Source organism: Ursus maritimus, unplaced genomic scaffold, assembly GCF_017311325.1.
Source record: "Ursus maritimus isolate PB19 unplaced genomic scaffold, ASM1731132v1 scaffold_14, whole genome shotgun sequence".
Classification (NCBI taxonomy): domain Eukaryota; kingdom Metazoa; phylum Chordata; class Mammalia; order Carnivora; family Ursidae; genus Ursus; species Ursus maritimus.
This window is the reverse complement of record NW_024423786.1, coordinates 9,277,283-9,294,583: the sequence shown is the minus strand read 5'-3', so window position 1 is coordinate 9,294,583 and position 17,301 is coordinate 9,277,283. Positions and strand designations below refer to the sequence as shown.

The 17,301-nt window shown below is 50.2% G+C and overlaps 1 protein-coding gene across 1 annotated transcript in view; it reads right to left on the bottom strand.

The window, feature by feature from the left end:
- Positions 1 to 497: 497 nt before the first annotated feature.
- The window catches only part of OXTR (oxytocin receptor), a 19,715-nt gene continuing 2,911 nt past the window's right edge, over positions 498 to 17,301 (bottom strand). The window contains exon 3 of the mRNA XM_040628142.1: positions 498 to 2,218. Coding sequence (XP_040484076.1) covers positions 1,971 to 2,218 — 248 coding nt within the window. The 3' untranslated portion in view covers positions 498 to 1,970. The remainder of the gene's footprint in view (positions 2,219 to 17,301) is intronic.

Genomic DNA, 17,301 nt, shown 5'->3' with positions numbered 1-17,301 from the left:
AGTATATGATTTGCAAATATTTTCTTCCAATCTGTGAGGTGTCTTCTCACCTTTTGACAGTGTGCTTTGAAGCACAAAAGTTCTGTACCCCATTTTTGATGAGGTTAATTTATCTATTTTTCCTTTGCTTGCGCTCTTGGGTATCATATCTAAGAAATCATTACCTAATCCAAGGTCACAAAGATTTATGCCTATATTTTCTTCTAAGAGTTTTATAGTTTTATCTCTTACATTTAGGGCTTGAAGCATTTTGAGTTAATGTTTATACACAGTGTCAGGTAGGAGTCCAACTTCATTCTTTTTTTTATTGAAGCATAGTTGACATACAATGCTATATTGGTTTCAGTTGTACAACACAGAATTCCAACAATCCCGCACATCGCTCAGTGCTCACCACGGTAAGTGTGGTCATATACAACACTACTACAGTATCATTGACTATATTCCCCGTGCTGTACTTTTCATCACTGTGACGTACTTGTTTTATAACTGGAAGTTTGTACCTCTTAATCCCTTCACCAACTTCATCCTTTTGCATGTGGACGTCCAGTTTTCCCAGCACCATTTGCTGAGCAGACTTTCTCCCCTACTGAATTCTTTGGCCACACTTGTCAAAAATCAATTCGCCATGAATGTGAGGGTTTATAACTGCACTCTCCATTCTATTCCATTGGTCTAGTCCATAGATCTACATGTCTATCCCTATGCCAGTACCACACTCTTTTGATTACTGAAGATTTGTAGTAAATTTTGAAACCAGGAATTGTGAATCCACCACTTTGTTCTTCTTTTCAAAGGATCATTTGGCTATTCTGGGTCCCTTGCATTTCTGTATGAATTTTAGGATCAGCTTATTAATTTGTGCAAAGAGGCCAATGAAGATTTTGGTAAGAGAATGCACTGAATCTGTAGATCATTTTGGACAGTACTGTCATCTTAATAATATCTAAGTCTCTGATCCATGAACATAGGATGTCTTTCCATTTATTTGAGTCTTCTTCAGTTTCTTTCAGTGACATTTTATAGTTGTCAGGGCATAAGTCTCATACTTCTTTTGTTAAATTTATTCCTATTTTATTCTTTCTTGTACCAGTATAAATGGGATTATTTCCTAATTTCATTTTCATATTGTGAATTGCTAGTACAAAGAAATACAACTGGTCTTTGCATGTTGACCTTGTACCCTGCAACCCTGATGAATCATTTATTAGTTCTAATGGGTTTGTATCTGTGCATAAACTCCTTGGGATTGTCTGCATACAAAATCATGCCATCTGCCAAGAGTTTTACTTCTTATTTTCCAATTTGGATGCCTTCTGTTTCTTTTTCTTTCCTAATTGTTTCATGTAAATATTAGCTTCCTAAACACTTTTAACCAAGTTTTAATCGGCTGCCTATGCCAAATGGTTTCATAAAGGAATCCCCTGTTCCTAGGGCCACCTTCTGACATGCTGGTGCCCAAGGATGCTAGGATGGTTCCATGCAAAAGTAATAGCACTTTGAAGTCAGGAGGATATTAGCACCACCCTCCACATCTGAGGTCTCACTCCCACTCCTTATTCAGAACAGTAGGCTTCCACACACCAATTCTATACTTACCACCTTTCACAAGATCTCAAAATAAAGGACTAAAAAGATACTGGAGTGAAATGACAGGTCCAGGAGAAAAAAAAAAAAACCCAACCCATCCACCAGCCAGAGGCAGCAGTGGGGGCAGGGTATACAAACATCCGTGGGAAGCCAGGGGAGATTCAGGGATTGTCTGATGGCTGAGTCACACCATCATCTTCCACCATGGAGACTACTTCCCCAACCCAGGCCAGAATTTCCCACCCAATTCAAACTACCCCGAGGTGTGGAAGGGTGCAAACTGAAAGGTACCTTAGACACACATGCACACGGCCACCAAGGGGCGGTCCGTCTATGTCGGCACCACCCGAGCCGCGGGAGGCAGTCCTGGCCCTGCCCGGTCACACTGTGGCTGGCTGCGAGCAGCTCCTCTGGCTGGAGCTGTGGCGGCTCAGGACGAAGGTGGAGGAGTTGCTCTTCTTGCTGACGCTGGTCTCTCCCGGACGGCTGCCCCTCAGGTAGCTGGAGGAGCAGCAGAGGAAGCGCTGCACAAGTTCGTGGAAGAGGTGGCCCGTGAACAGCATGTAGATCCAAGGGTTGCAGCAGCTGTTGAGGCTGGCCAGAAGCATGGCTATGATGAAAGCCGAGGCTGAAAGGGGGGGTGCGGGGAGAAAGGAGAACAGGCGATCACTGCTGGGGGGCCACCATCATTTCCTGAGCACGGCCGTTCCCAGGCAGCAGGTGCAGGGTCACAAGACAGAGAAGCAGAGAGACAAAGTCTGTCTGCCTTCCATACTGTGGCTCTGGGCGTGTGCTCAGCCTGCCCCCAACACACACATGCACCCCAGCCTTCCCAGGCTCAGCCCAGCCTTAGAATCTCCCTGTCCTTTCTCTCATCCAAAGAGTACCCGCCGAATGCTTCCGTCAGCAGGAGCTGCACTCGTCACAGCCACCTGTTCATTCATAACTCACCCAGCAAGTATCCAGCCTGCGAGTCCGAGTGCCCAAGAGCACAGAGTCTGGAAGCTGCCAGACTTAGTTTGTGGTCTTGTTCCACCAGCAACAAATTACTTTAGTTCCCCAGGAGACTGCTGTTTGCTAATGTTTCCGTGGCAATACTAAGCGTATCCAAACCTCATGGGAATACTGCAAGGATTAAAAAATGCCTGGTACACAGTAAGTGCCCAGGACACGGTGGCTGCTAGCGTGACGTGTGCCACATAGCAGGCTAGGCACTGGGGACACAAAAATAAGATACGTAGCACCATGGGGTGGGCACGATGCCAGTCAGGTTGGGCAAACCAAGGAGGGGGTTCAACTCTGAGCAAATCGTGGCCAGCCCCACAGAAACCTATATTTGAGCTGATACCTGAAGGATGTTAATGAGTTTCCCAGGCAGGGAAGGGAGGAAGGTGCTCCAGGCAGAAGGAACGGCCCAGGCAAAGGCATGGTGGCAAGAAAGCGTTACCATCTTCTCGGCTGAGAACACTGAAAGCTCTGTACCCCTAAGAGTGCTGCTCCCGCACGACACATCAGACTTATACAGGAGAAAAGGTTTCCCTGAAATTATTTAAGGCACTGGGCAGAAGCCATTATACTGAGGATTTACTGTGTCCCAGGCAAAATTAAAGATCAACTTCAAGACATTGCTTGTCACAAATTCAAGCTTCAAGAGAAAAGAAAAATTCCTAATCCTGGGGCGCCTGGCTGGCTCAGCCACTAGAGCATGCGACTCTTGATCCTGGTGTCATGAGTTCAAGCCCCACACTGGGTGAGAGAGAGAGAGAGAGAGAGAGAGAGAGAGAGAGAAAGAAAGAAAGAAAGAAAAGGAAGGAAGGAAGGAAGGAAAGAAGGAAGGAAGGAAGGAAAGAAGGAAGGAAGGAAGGAAAGAAGGAAGGAAGGAAGGAAAGAAGGAAGGAAGGAAGGAAAGAAGGAAGGAAGGAAGGAAAGAAGGAAGGAAGGAAGGAAGGAAGGAAGGAAGGAAGGAAGGAAGGAAGGGGAAGAGAGAGAGAGAAAGAAAGGGGGGAGGGAGGGAAGGAAAGAAGGAAAGAAGGAAGGAAGGAAGGGAGGGAGGGAGGGAGGAAAGAAGGAAGGAAATTCCTAATCCTATATACTTCCAAGTAGAAGGAGGGGGGAAAAATCTGAGTTTCTTGCAACGGACTTCAATCTGACAAACTGCAGATATCTCCCACCAGTGGAGGAGAACGAGCAATCCCCCCAGAAACCTGCAAGGCAGACGATGTACCCGAGAATGCTGCTCACAGCCACAGCCTTATCAGTGAAGGCAGCTGCAAGAAGGCTTGGAATATCTGCTGGCCTTTGGTCTTTTCTACAAGAAGTTTTCAAAAAATAACTTCAGAATTCTGGGGCGCCTGGGGGGCTCAGTTGGAGCGGCGTGCGACTCTTGATCTCAGGGTTGTGAGTTTGAGCCCCACATTCGGTGTAGAGATGACTTAAATGAATAAGTAAATAAAAACTTAAAAAAAATAAATAACTCCGGAATTCAAGAGCTAAATCCAGGAAAGGACTTCTCACAGGGACAGTCAGGCCACAGGGTCTAGGTGCTGCCACAGAGGCAGAGCATGGAGACATCTGTCAGCAAGGTCACGAAGCACCAAAGGGAGAAGGATAATTGTCTGCAAGACGAATGTTGGGTTCTCAAGGCGGGATCCCTGGATCACCTGGGAACTTGTTAGAAATGCAAATTCTCAGGCCCTACCCTGAGTGTACCCCAGACCTACTGGACCAAATACACACACGAGCTGGAGAACCACCGGTCTAATTCCTTGGTGCACCTGTTGGCACAAGAGCAAACTACAGCAGATAAAACCAGAAAGTCTGGCACAAGAGGATGTTTAGGAAAGCAAAGGAGGAGCATCTAATCCTCAGACTAAAATAGTAAAGAACAGGAAAGTGGAAAAGTGGAGGGTGAAAGAAAGCCAGTACTGCTCATTTTCTATAAAAAAGAGTGAGAAAAATATGTATTTGATTTGAGTGGCTAAGAAGATGAATTTAAGTTTAGAAATTCTGGTGAGAAATCACCAAGACTAAAAATGGAATGTCCTCAAAATCATAATTAAATGTATAAAATAAAGGAGGCAAAATCAACACATAAAGTTAAAATTTAAAAAGGGCATTGAGAGAGGGGGTAAACAGAGGCGGAATGAACCACGACAGACTATGGACTCCAGGTAACAAACTGAGAACTTCAGAGGGGAGGGGGGTGGGGGACTGGGATAGGCCGGTGATGGGTTCTAAGGAGGACACGTATTGCATGGTGCACTGGGGGTTATATGCAAACAATGAATCATGGAACTTTACATCAAAACTAAGGATGTACTGTATGGTGACTAACATATCATAATAAAAAATTTATAAATAAATAAATACTTTTTATCAAAATAAAATTAATTAATTAAAAGGGCATTGAGAAGTAAACTACCAGACACAGAGGCAAGAACGCAGGCGTGTCAGGACAGGCAACAGGGCAGAAGGTCGCAGCAGGAACGAAGCTCCCGCTTGCACAGAAAGACACCACCTTTTACCTAACTGTAGCGAGTTAGAATTGTATCTTTTCTCTTAAGCTATTTGCCTGACTTTACATTTGGATCATTTAACTTATTTATCCTATTTTTAAAAACACACACAAAAAAGCATACAGAAACATCAGCAATAAAAAAGAAACAGTTAATGAATTCCCGAGTCGCCCCACGGAGATTTCCCACCCCACGTGGCCAGCCTGGGTGGGAGGAGCTGGGCCCTGGGCCACAGACATGACTGATGGGCCCGCGCGGCTCCTTGGGGGATGGCGGACCCTCTCTAAACTGAACTGCTCCTGTCAGGCTGCCGAATGCTAAGGGCACAACGGGATTTTAAAAATTTGGCAATACCCTAACCATCGAGAGACAGGAGTCCCCGGGGGTGGAAACGCAAGCCATCAGCTGGGAAGAGAGCTACCTGGGAATCAGAAACAGGCTGCGGAGGACATTTCAGAGGAAGGAAGCAAGAGGAATGAAGGCACATAAGTGACGATGTCCAAGAACATTCAGGGACTGCCAGAGCTGGAGTAAGAGAGCTTCACGGGGAAAGAAACGGCAAAGAGCCAGGCTGAGGAGAATCTTGAATCCAGGCCGTCTGACTTCAGTCTATAGACAATGGGAGCCATTGATGGTTTCTGAGCAGGTGACTGACTGCACCTCCCCGGCCCTCTGTACTCACTGTACCTTGTTTAGACCACCTGCTGCCCTCTCTGGTGGCTAGAGAGGTCACAGGGTTGCAGAACAACAGGAACAGCACAAAGCATGGAAAACATTGTCCTCACGATTCACGATGTTGTTTCCAAGAGAGCACGTGACAACGCAGCAATGCTGACCATGGGAATCACTGCTCAAGCTTGCACGGGACCCTGTGGTTTTCAAAGCAGACTCATTGCCATCTTATATGTGAGGAAAGTGAAGCCCAGGAGGGAAGTGACTTCTCCAGGTCCACACAACACGTCACCCTGTGTTTCTACCTGAAACTAATGAAGTCATTCCTTTTCAAACCAGGTCAGCATTCACACAGGTCAGGTTGGCACCAGTTAGCGAATCCTCTCAGACCCAAAGCAAAGACAGAGGCTTGCCAGGCAATCACTCTTAAGGTGTGATTTGAGGGACAGAGTCAGCCACTACCCTTTTCCCACACAGATAGAATTGCCCTGGAAGCTAGGTATGGCCTATCCCAGTGATGGTCTTTTATAATCTAAGTATATCTGGTATGGGAAACACATTACCTCCTATCAAATCACCATCATTCCTAGCAGAAATGTCTCCTGGTCTAGGCCAGGGACCAGCAAGCTGTATAGTTTGGCCTGTGGGGGCCAAACCCCACCTGAGGCTTGTTTTTCTAAATAAAGTTTTATTGGAACACAGCCACACCCATTTATTCATATATTGTCTATGGCAGCTTCTGCACTACAAGGACAAAGCTGAGTACCTGTTACAAAGACCTTATACCCACAAGCCTAAAAGAGTTACTGCCTGGCCCTTTACAGAAAGCTAGCCAATCCTGGATGCCTGGAGGAGGGGCAGATGTTAAAAAGGGGTGAGAAGGATTCAGAAGGGCAGGAGGAAACCCACAGAGCAAGCCCAACCCACTTCTCCCCACACTAATGAGAAGAACTGGGTGATGGCTTTGCTTTCAAGTTACCCAGACATGGCGCAAATCCTGGCTCTGCCACTTTGCACTTTGTGTGTTCTAGGGCAAGTCACCTAACCTCTCTTAACCTCAGTTTCTCCATCTGTGAAATGGAACTTCTTTATAGAATCATTGCCAAGTTTCATAAGACAGAACTCCAAGTACCCATCATGATTCCTGGCACTCAGTAAAAGTAAAAACTAAATGAACTTAGCTATTGCCATTATCACTACCATGCTGTGTACACGCCCAGGAAATGCTACTTTTCTTAACGATAGCCGAGTTAACGCCAACCCGTGTGAAACAACAGGGAGAGGCTGCTCCCTGTGCTAGGCTGTGTCTTGGAATCTGAGACAGCCCAGGGTGGGGCAGAGGACACAGGACCCACTGGCTGAGCTTCTGGAAGTTGCACTGTCACATGGCAGTGTCCATCCCGTGTGGTTCTTGGGCCGGACTGCATGGCCAAGGTCAGCTTATACGTAGATCGGCTTCCTGGCTCTACAGGCCGGCACCACCAGTGTAACCGACAAGCTCATCTACCCTCCTCAGTTAGCTTGTCACTTCCGGACAGGTTTAAACAGACTGAAACAATGGGCCATCTTCAGGGAGAGCGAGGGGGGTGCCGGGGCGCCACAAAGCCAAAGTTGTGCTGAAACAATGAACCAGAGATAGAGGAGAATGTTCTTGCCTTATTCCATCTTACTTGGGGTCCTGGAAATGTCTGATCTTGCCCTTAGATTTCAGTGCTAAGATCCGTTTTAACTCACGTGGAAGCCTGGACATGGCAGCTGGGGGAAGCTGCTCTCTCTGCACCGCAAACTGTCCCCTCCCCTTTCCACTCGCTTTCCAGCTCCAGGTCCTGGGACACGCCACCCTCTGGCTGTTCTTCTGTACTGAAATCCTTACCGTGTGGACTGTCTTCTTTCCTTTCCTTTCCTTTTTTTCTTTTTTTCCCATTTATTTATTTATTTGAGAGAGAGTGTGAGCATGGGGAGGGGCAGAGGGAGAGAGAGAGACTCTCAAGCAGGCTACATGCCCATTGCAGAGCCCGACTCGGGGCTTGATTGCACGACCCTGAGATCATGACCTGAGCCAAAATCAAGAGTCAGCCACTTAACCAACCGAGCCTCCCAGGTGCCCCAGGACTGTCTTCTTCAAACACAGCTACCCTCGGGGTGTATGCTGGTGAGGCACCATAAGCGACTCAGAGAGGTGCTGCCTCAAGCTGGGTCTAGCAGGTTTGCAGCGGAGCCCAGGTCCCGTCTTAGGACCCAGGTGCTCATTCCCCAGCTGCCAGGGAGCTGGCCAGTGAGGCTCTCGGCTGAGCTCCTCTCAGGGCACTGCCTTTGGCCAGAGCAGAACACCCTGTCCCAGGAGCAGCCTACATCCAGTGACCAGTCCATGCAAATGTACAAAGGTCCACCCCTCGCCTTAACTCAGGCTTCTCCGAAGGGCTGTCCCTGCTACCAGGCTCTAACCCTGGGCCCCGGCCACGTGTTGAACAAAGCAGAGCAGATTCTGAAGTCAGAATCCACCGACTCCTCCAGAGGTGTGGTCTGCAGCCGGCACCTCCTCTGGGGCCAGGGGGGTGGGGGCGCGTTCACCGAGCGGCCCCAGTGGAGCACTGGCTCAGGGAGGAGTCAGGGACACAGGATTCAGACGCACACCCCTGGGGTTTCTCTGAGCCACATCTACTGTATGAGCCTTAACATCTTTATCTGTAAATTGGAGGTGACACTTGCAAGGGCTTCGAGAAAACTGGGGGGGAAAAAACGTGTAAAGGGGCTTTGTGAATGGCAGTGTTCGTTCAGGTGGTTAGTATCATTATTAACGGATATGAGATATGACCAACCGCACCATTTTGTAAAGCCCAAAGTTTGGAGACTACTGATCCAGGTCAATTAAAGAAATTGTCCTTTGCCTGTTTTTACATGACTTCAAAAATTAAAAAAAAAAAAAAATTAAAACCCAGAGCCCTGGGGTTGGATGACATGCCACCAAAGGAATCCTGATGGTCCATTTGGAAAAGCTTACCCAGCCAGTGACATACGAAACCCAAAAGGGAAGGTGGTTGCCACCCTGGGTAGGGCAGGATTTCAGGGTCTCCATGGGACCCCATCTCTTCCTCTTGCTCCCCATACAAAAAAATCCCTCCATAGACAGAGCCCTGAGTGGTACAAACTGCTCTCTCTCATCCTTGCCAAAAAGGGGGTGCTGGAGGGAGGCACTGGTCCAGGGACTGGTCCTCACACCTACCTGGCCACCAGCTTGGGGCTTTTCCCGGAGGAAAAGGAGGAGGAGGTCAGATGTTCTAGCATCGTTTCATGCCCTGTGCCCACTGCCACAGCACCAGCCCAGGGGACCTGCTCTCAAGGGAGAGACAGACATAGAACACAGAATCTACTAAGCAAGGAGCAAGGAGGTGCAGCACTCAGAGGCGGGCTGGTGGGCCCAAGCCTGGGGACTAGGGGTGATCTTCCAGTGGGGGCTCCTAGGCACCAAGCAAGAGATGTGAGCAGAAATGGCCACCCGCCAAAAGCCAGATCCCCTGCTGGACAACTTTACCCCCAGGAGACAGAAACAACTCTGTATTTCCACTCAGCACTGTGATTCACGGAGGGGTGGGTGGCAGAGGGCCACTTGAGGACGAGGACGGTATGCCCCAGAGCGTTCCACCCGCCTACGAGCCTGGCTTTACTCAAGCCCCAAGAACTCCCATGTTCGGATTTCCCGGCACCCCCTCCACCCTGTCACCGAAGGCCCAAATTAGCCCCGAACAGCTGATGGGCAGCTGGCCACGGTCTCTCTGGGCTGCGCTGTGCCTGAGGCAACTAATGCATTTCACACACACTTCAAAGATGCATGGCTGAGCTAACATCTCTCATCTGAGTCGGATCAAGCCCAGCCACCTTTATAAGAGGCCCTGGCTCCAGAAACCAATTGCTTGGTTCAAGGACCCCACCGCCATGGGATCGGGAATTTGGGTCTAAGTACCTTATTTCTAGAGGGGCTGTGTAAGAATTTGAGAGCTGTAGTCTACAGAAGGCTTTTTTTTTTTTTAATGATTTTTGAATGCACACTTACATAAAGATTGAATACTAGTATATATTATGAAGTGCCTTTTTTGAAAAGACCACAATTTTACAACATTGGAATTGTTTTAAAATTCACAGATGTGTGATCACCCCACACATCATAAAGCCAGGATTAAGAGCCAAATTTGTGGGCGACAGAGCTTTAAGTGAGCTTCTATTATGTCAGTGCCCAAATATGGGGGACATGTTGAGCACACTGGGCTGGACCTAAGGAATGACCACATTCTGGAAGCAGAAGACTGGGGCCTCTTGGTAAACAACCAGCCCTTCTCTACCCTGTAGGGAACGACAGGCTGTGCAGCCAATTTCAACCACAGGTGCAAAGGCAAACTGCACATTTTGATAAAGAGGTAAGATACTAAAGACTTCCTACTGAATATGTAGGCAATGGGCCACCTGCACAGACATCACCTGGCTGCTTGGTAAAAACGCAGACTCTTGGGCTCCCTCCCAGACCTCCTTAATCAGAATCTGCATTTTAACAAGAGCCACCCCCCACATGATCTGTGTGCTCACTGAAGTTCCAGAAGTAGCCCTCCAGTAGGGAGAAAGATAATAATGAAGTAACTGCCTGATGATGGAATGTGCTTCTCTGCATAGCCAGCTCCTACTCATCCTTGGAAACCCTTTTCAAATGTTGCTTCGTCTCTGAAACCCTACCGATTTTTTTCCTCCAGGGAGACAATCAAATAATGCCTCCTGGGGCACTCCGCTGGGGGTGATAAATAAACACTGATAGTAAAGGTCTCTTTTACTGGGGCATCCCTTCACATTGTCATTACTCACATTTCCAGGCTGGGGGCTGGGGGCTGGGTGTCATTTGTGGAAAATGGGAAGAGTTCTATAAGGGACTGAACTGAAGTGAAGCATGAAACTGGCAGATGGGAAGTCCTGATAACAGCTGCTGGAAAGGCAAAAAGGCAATCTCCCTGCTTGACAACAGGAGGGGCTCTCACACCGGATGCTAACGCAGTTCCCTCCAGGAAAATTAGGTTCAGGGTGCCTGGGTGGCTCAGTCCTTAAGCGTCTGCCTTCGGCTCAGGGTATGATCCCAGGGTGCTGGGATCGAGCCCCACATCAGGCTCCCCGCTCCACCGGGACCCTGCTTCTTCCTCTCCCACTCCCCCTGCTTGTGTTCCTTCTCTCGTTGGCTGTCTCTCTCTCTCTGTCAAATAAATAAATAAAAATCTTTTAAAAAAAGGAAAATCAGGTTCATGCTCAGATATCCAGGTCTGGTGGAGAGAAAGAGAGAGAAACAGAATGAGCAAGAGTGACCGTTAAGGTGTGAGGTAGGGGCCATGGAGGGCAGAGGCCCGTGGGACTGGAGCATCTGGCCATGGGCGGGAAGTGCCAGCTCCCTGACCAGAGACTCTGGCAGAGGCTGCCCCTCTGTGGCCCAGAATCAGGATCACAGGAATCAGGGGCTGGGACTGGACTACCTGGTTATACCCCCTTCCTGCTCACACCTTAGGCAAGTGTTCCCAGCGACTTCTAAAACCCAGAACTAGAACCTTCCCACCTCCCCTCCTGCTGCGTCCTCCAGGTAGGGCTTTAGTTTCTCTTTACCTCCTAATGCTGGTTCGGAGCACCCATGGGCTCACTACCAGTCCTCACCGGAAACTGCAGCTCCTCTGCTCACACGGTGCTCCTGACCTCACAACTCCCACCTCCGATGGCACTGCCCCAGCCCAGGACCTGACAGGCTTGGAATCTCTCTGCTTTTTAAAGCAGATGTTGGGGGCACCTGGGTGGCTCAGTTGGTTAAGCGTTTACCTTAGGCTCCGGTCAGGATCCCCGGGGTCCTGGGATCGACTCAGGAGTCCCAGGCGCCTACTCAGCAGGAAGTCTGCTTCTCCCTCTGTCCCTCCCCCCTGCTTGTGCTCTTGCTCTCTCTTGCTCTCTCTCTCTCTCTCACATGCTCGGTCTCATTCTCTCTCTCAGATAAATAAAATCTTTTAAAAAAAAAAGGCAGACATTGAACACTTACTATATGCCAGGCACCATGCCACCAGCAACCATGGCCCACTCTGCCCACAACCTAAACTTTCTTCCTAACTCCAGAAACCTGGACTCCAGGCAGGTTTAGTCAACTGCCCAAGGTCACCACTGCCCCTCCATCACACTTCAACTTAGGACTTAAGAGCCTGGCAGAAAATGGGGTGTTGCTCTAGGAGCTCTGTAACCCTTGACCTGACTGTCCCATGTTCATCAAACGCCAGCTGTTTGGCCTCAGGAAGGCAGGTGAGAAACTGGGGAGGGCTCCCTGAAAACTGTCCTCACAGGAGGACTGAGGTATCAAAGCAGAGGTTGTGTGGCCAGGACCCTTGGGAGGCAGTAATGACTGCAGAATGGACGCACTGGCCTTCGGAGGAGGAAGGAGACAGTGCATGAGGCTGCCAAGTTGTGCCCTGCACAGCTCCTGGGAGCATCATTCTCACAGACCATGAGGTAAATGGCGCCCCCTGGGATTGTGCCACAAAGCAATCCACACTTGGACTGGGCCTTTGAAGGCTAGGTCTCCACAGAAGAGACTGGAGTGGGCATTCCTCTGGTGAGAACAGAATCGGCATGGGTGCTAAGCAGAAGGACCCTGTGGGAACTGGCCAGTCACCAGGCCTGGCTGGGGGCACACAAGGCAGACTGGCCAGAGCCCAGGGCAGAGGGGACGAGGGTGCCCTCGTTCGTTAGATATTAATTCAGGCCACGCCTCCATAGTGGGTCTAAACCAGCGCTTCTCAACCAGGGACGATTTTGCCCCTTAGGGGACATTCAGCAATGTGTGGACTGTTGGTGGTCATGACTGAGGGAAAGGGCCAGTGGGATCCAGCAGGCAGAGGCCAGGGACGCTCCTAAACATCCCACAGCACCCGGGACGGCCACCCTCCCAACACGATGATCTGGCCCAGAGCGCAGGAGCGCCGAAGTCGAGATGCTCTGCTCTCAACCAAAAAGCTGGTGATGGAAAGGAAAGTGCCACCAGGAGAGGTGTGGTACGGCTAGGGTGGAGGGGTCAGCGGGTAGCCGGGAGAGCGGAGAAGCGCAGGCTTTGAACCCAGAGTGCCGAGAAGGTGGTGCCATGAGGGGACAAGGCAGCCGGCTGTGTAGGTGTGTGTGTGTTGGCTGTTTCAGCAAAGAGAGCCCAGGAGTGTAGAGATGTTGGGATCACAAAGGGGGTGCAGGGCTCTGGGGCCAGGCCAGGAATCAGCTTTCTAAAAGCACCCAGAAGATCCCAAAGCCAAGCATGGTGGACCACCTTGAAAATGCTGGCCTGGTGAGGAGGGGCGGGGTGACAGGGCAGTCTTTGGTGTGAGGGGATGCGGGTTCAAATCCCAGCTCCACCCCTTACTCAGCAGTGTCCTCGAGTAGGTCTTGCCTCTCTGAGCCTCAGTTTCCTCCTCTGTAAAATGGGGACAAAGCCCCCTTACCTTGCTGTGTTCGGATGAGGATGAGATGTGGGGCTGGGTACTCAACAAGTGGGGGCTCCTGTTAACAGCTACTCTAATTCCTCATGTCACTGAAGCGTATGCCCACAGAGGGTGTCCTGTTCTATCCCCACTGTTCAGCTGGGAGTGACAGAGGCCTAGAGATCACACAGAGACATGCCACAAATCACAGAGATGGCAACAAGACTAGGTCTCTAAAGGGGGCTCTCACCACTGCCCAGTGCTGTCTCCTGGGACTGATGCAATGGGGGTGAGCCCCGTGGGGTTCTCTTTGCTTCCAACAGTTGTCAGTGCAAAGCGGTGGGGTGGGCAGATGGGCAAAGCCCTCAGGCAGCTGACTGGCCAGCCGAGCCTTTCCAGAGAGGACCTAGAGCTGGGAAAGGTCAGCTCCGGCAGCTGACCTCCCAACCCACAGCCCCCCACAGCCTCCCCACCCCCCTCAAATATCCATTGAATGGAAGAAGTGTGCAGCAACCAATCGATTTTTTTTTTTTTTTTGGCTGTTATTAATCAAACCTCTGGGGGGAAAGGTGGAATCACCTGGGACAGAAACCCAAAGGGAAAGCATTTGCATCAGCCAAGAACATCACTCACAACTGCTTAATGACAAGAGTGTGGTTGTTAACTGTCCATCTAATTGCAATTTATCCCCAGAAGGGCCAAGGTTCAAGGGCTCTTCAGGGCAGAGAATGATCTGTCCAATCTCCTCCGGCCCTCCCTCCCCCACTGCTCTGCCTATCAATGGCTCACCTGAAGACAGACTCTCCAAGGTGCCTGGCCCACCCAAACCTTGGGCACAATACCCTTGAAAAGGTGAGGTGGGTAGGCCACACCGGAGGGACCACAGTTCCACAGAAAAAGGGAGGAGCTGGGAAGCTCATTTTCAGACAGGGAAACACTTAACACCTGGCCTCCTGTGCATTTCCACCTTTCTCCTAGTACAACACTCCTGACAGATGTTTGGTTGCCCCCAGGTGACTGGGGCGCTCACTTCTTCACCAGGCAGCCAGTTCTAGTGCTGGAGGGCTGCTTAGAAGGTCGTTATTTCTCTGGAGTCCAAATCCACACACCCATCCCAGCCCATCTCAAGCACCTTTCTCCTCCCATATCCCTCGTATTTGTTCAACCAGCATTGACTGAGTTCCCAGTGGGTGCCCAGCCCCGTGCTCAGCATTGGACACATACCAGTGATCAGGACAGACGGTGTCCCTGTTGTGACCAGGTTCACGGTCCAGCCTTAACAAGTTTCTCCTCCACATACCAACCTCCCTGGACACACTGCCTTATCGCCTACTGGCTCTGCTTCCATCCCCTCAGCCACCTCACCCCGTTCCACCTGGGATCTCAGGAGAAAAATGCCCATCTTCTCCCTCGGAACACTTGCCAAGATTCTCAGAGTCAATCCCAAGAATGCAAACAAAACTTGTAACAAGTACAATGGGGGGCAGAGGAGAAGAGTGACATTGATCATGTGGCCCCCCGGTGCCACGAAGCACACCATGTCATTCTCATAACAAGCCCCCAGGTAGGGCTTTGCTTCCTTGATTATACACAGGAGGAAGCTGAGGCCCGGAGAGGTCTAACAGCTTGCTCAAGGACACACAGGAGAAAGCGCAGAGCAAGCTCCAAACACAAGCCAGCCGTGTGCTTCTTTCCCTGCACAAACCATGCAGGGTTCCACAGTGCCTGCCCACTGTCCTGGCCCACCAGACAGGTCCCCTGGTCCTTCTGCAGTCTCTGTGCAGTGGAGGTCCCCACCCTGCTCTCTGGGCATTTTCTCGCTCCCATGGAAATCAGCCGGTTTGAGAGAAAAGGGCACTATTCTGCATATGGCTCATCTATGAAGTGTGAGTGAGACTTTTTAATTCAAAAGCTTCTCCCCTAGCTTCCAGGCACCTTCTGGTGAAGACAGGAGCCACGAAAAGTGATCGGTGTGGACAGGTGGCACACCTGCCCCATCTGCCAACCTGCCCCCCTCCTCTCTCAACTCTGCCTACTGGACCAGGCATTTCACAAAAACTAGAGCCAGAGACTCAAAATCAGCCCCATCACACCCAAGCAGCATCAGTGAACCCCTGGAAATACAGACACACCCCCTCTCTACCTCCTCCCTCCCAACTGCCCCAGGTCGGAATCCTTGGGACCAGAAGCAAAGCAAATCCCACTGAGTTCAAGGGGAAAGGACAGCGCCAAATCTTTGACAGTGCAATTTGCTTGTGAAGATACATAGGGGGCTGGTCCCCACACCCACCATGGGTATCTGGTCTCACTCCTCCTCCTGCGGTCTCACCGGCCTCACTAAAGCGGGGCTCCAGCAGCGGTGGCTGCTTTGGGTGGACAGGAGCTCAGTAATTACCATGGTGCTCCTCTTCCTTTTCTCTCACTGTTTTTTCTTCTGATCAATGGAAATATTGAAATTGGGAGTTTTCTTCTTCGCTTTGGCTCTTAGAAAAAGGAAGCCCCATGCGCAGCTCACCTCTACACACAGAGCCTTTATTATTATTATTATTATTATTATTACTACTACTACTACAATTTTCTTATCCTTTTCTCCCCTTCATCCAGGTTTCCTTGTATCTGCTTTGTCTTGCCACAGTACCCGAATCTTTGCGGCCAATCTCTCATTACTTTTGGAGCAAGGTGAGCTCCAAACCCGTAAAGGCAGTGCTTGGTGTGAACGAAGGCGTAGGAGGGAAAGAAGTCCATCAAAGGAGAGAGGTGTGAAAGGAGCGCCTGGGTTTGGAGAGAAGGCCAGGGCGCACAAACCCTCACGGAGGTAGAGGCTTTGAGGCCTGCGAAGGCCTGCGAAGGCCCGTGCGGCCAGCTGCTAAGGCAAGCATGACCTCCAACCCCTCTGTCAGCCCATGATCAGTAGCCTGTGGTTACAGAGCTTCTCCTTCCCTCAGAGGTTTCGTGATGAAGCTGTTGGCAGGAACCCATCCCACATGTGTCCCACTCCCTCCACCTCTATCTGCACCTGCCTGCTCCTGGGCTTCCCGGAAGAATGTCTGGCTGCTCTCAGTGGGCTTCCTGAACTTGCAGCCTCCACCCCCCAGGAGATGGGCAGAGCAAGGGGTCTGGATCTAGATATTTTGCAGCTCTTCTCAATTCCCTTCCTCTTGGAAAACGAGGGCTATGCATTCCTTCCACAATGCTGATCAAAATCTCTTGAATAGCTCACTGTATCTTTGTTTTGTTCCTTAACACTTGACGATGGCCTCCAGATGGAGTCATATCTCCAAAGTGACTGTAAACTGTAAAATTATTTCTGATGGCCTGGCCTGCTACTTGCAATTCTCCCAATTAATGCCAAGTGGGGACAGAGCTTGCAGCCAGCTGAGCCCACATCCACTCAGACCCCCCACTGCAGCCCTGAGGCCGAGGCACAACTAGGCCAGGCTGGTGACCAGAGACCAAGTCCTCGGTGCTTGATAGGCCCTCACACGGGGACCAGGCGCCCATTCCTGGCAGAAGCGGCATCATGAATCCCCTTTGTTCTCTTCTCAGAGCACCCAGGACAGGGTGTCAAGGAGGACGAGGGGGACCTGGGCTTTCCATGTGGCACCCACCTTTTCCTCTGAACTGGGAAAGAAGCAAAGGAATACAGAGAAGACCTGAGGTTCCTAGAGTCTATTTCTCTCCCTGCTCCTGGAGACTGAGAGCAGGAGCCTGGCTCTATCAAAGGTCCTGCCAGGGACATCCTCAGGGGACCACATGTACCCGAAAGGCCTCTGGCCGCCACTTTAGCTGAAGGCTCTCTCTTCTTGTGTTTTGTTTTTAAGACAAAGACATGGGTTGTCTGATGTCCTTTTAAAATATAGGAAAGATCAAAACCTCACTCAGTGATTAGGATATGTGTTGACCATATACTCTCATCCTTTAAGGAGGAAACTAGGAAGAGGAGAGCAGGTGAGGGGGTGGACAACAAGAAGTCATATGAAGAGGAGGTAGGGGAAAGAAGGAAGGAGAAAAATTCACCAGGGAGAAAAATGAATGGGAGGGGCCAGTGGAGGGAAAGA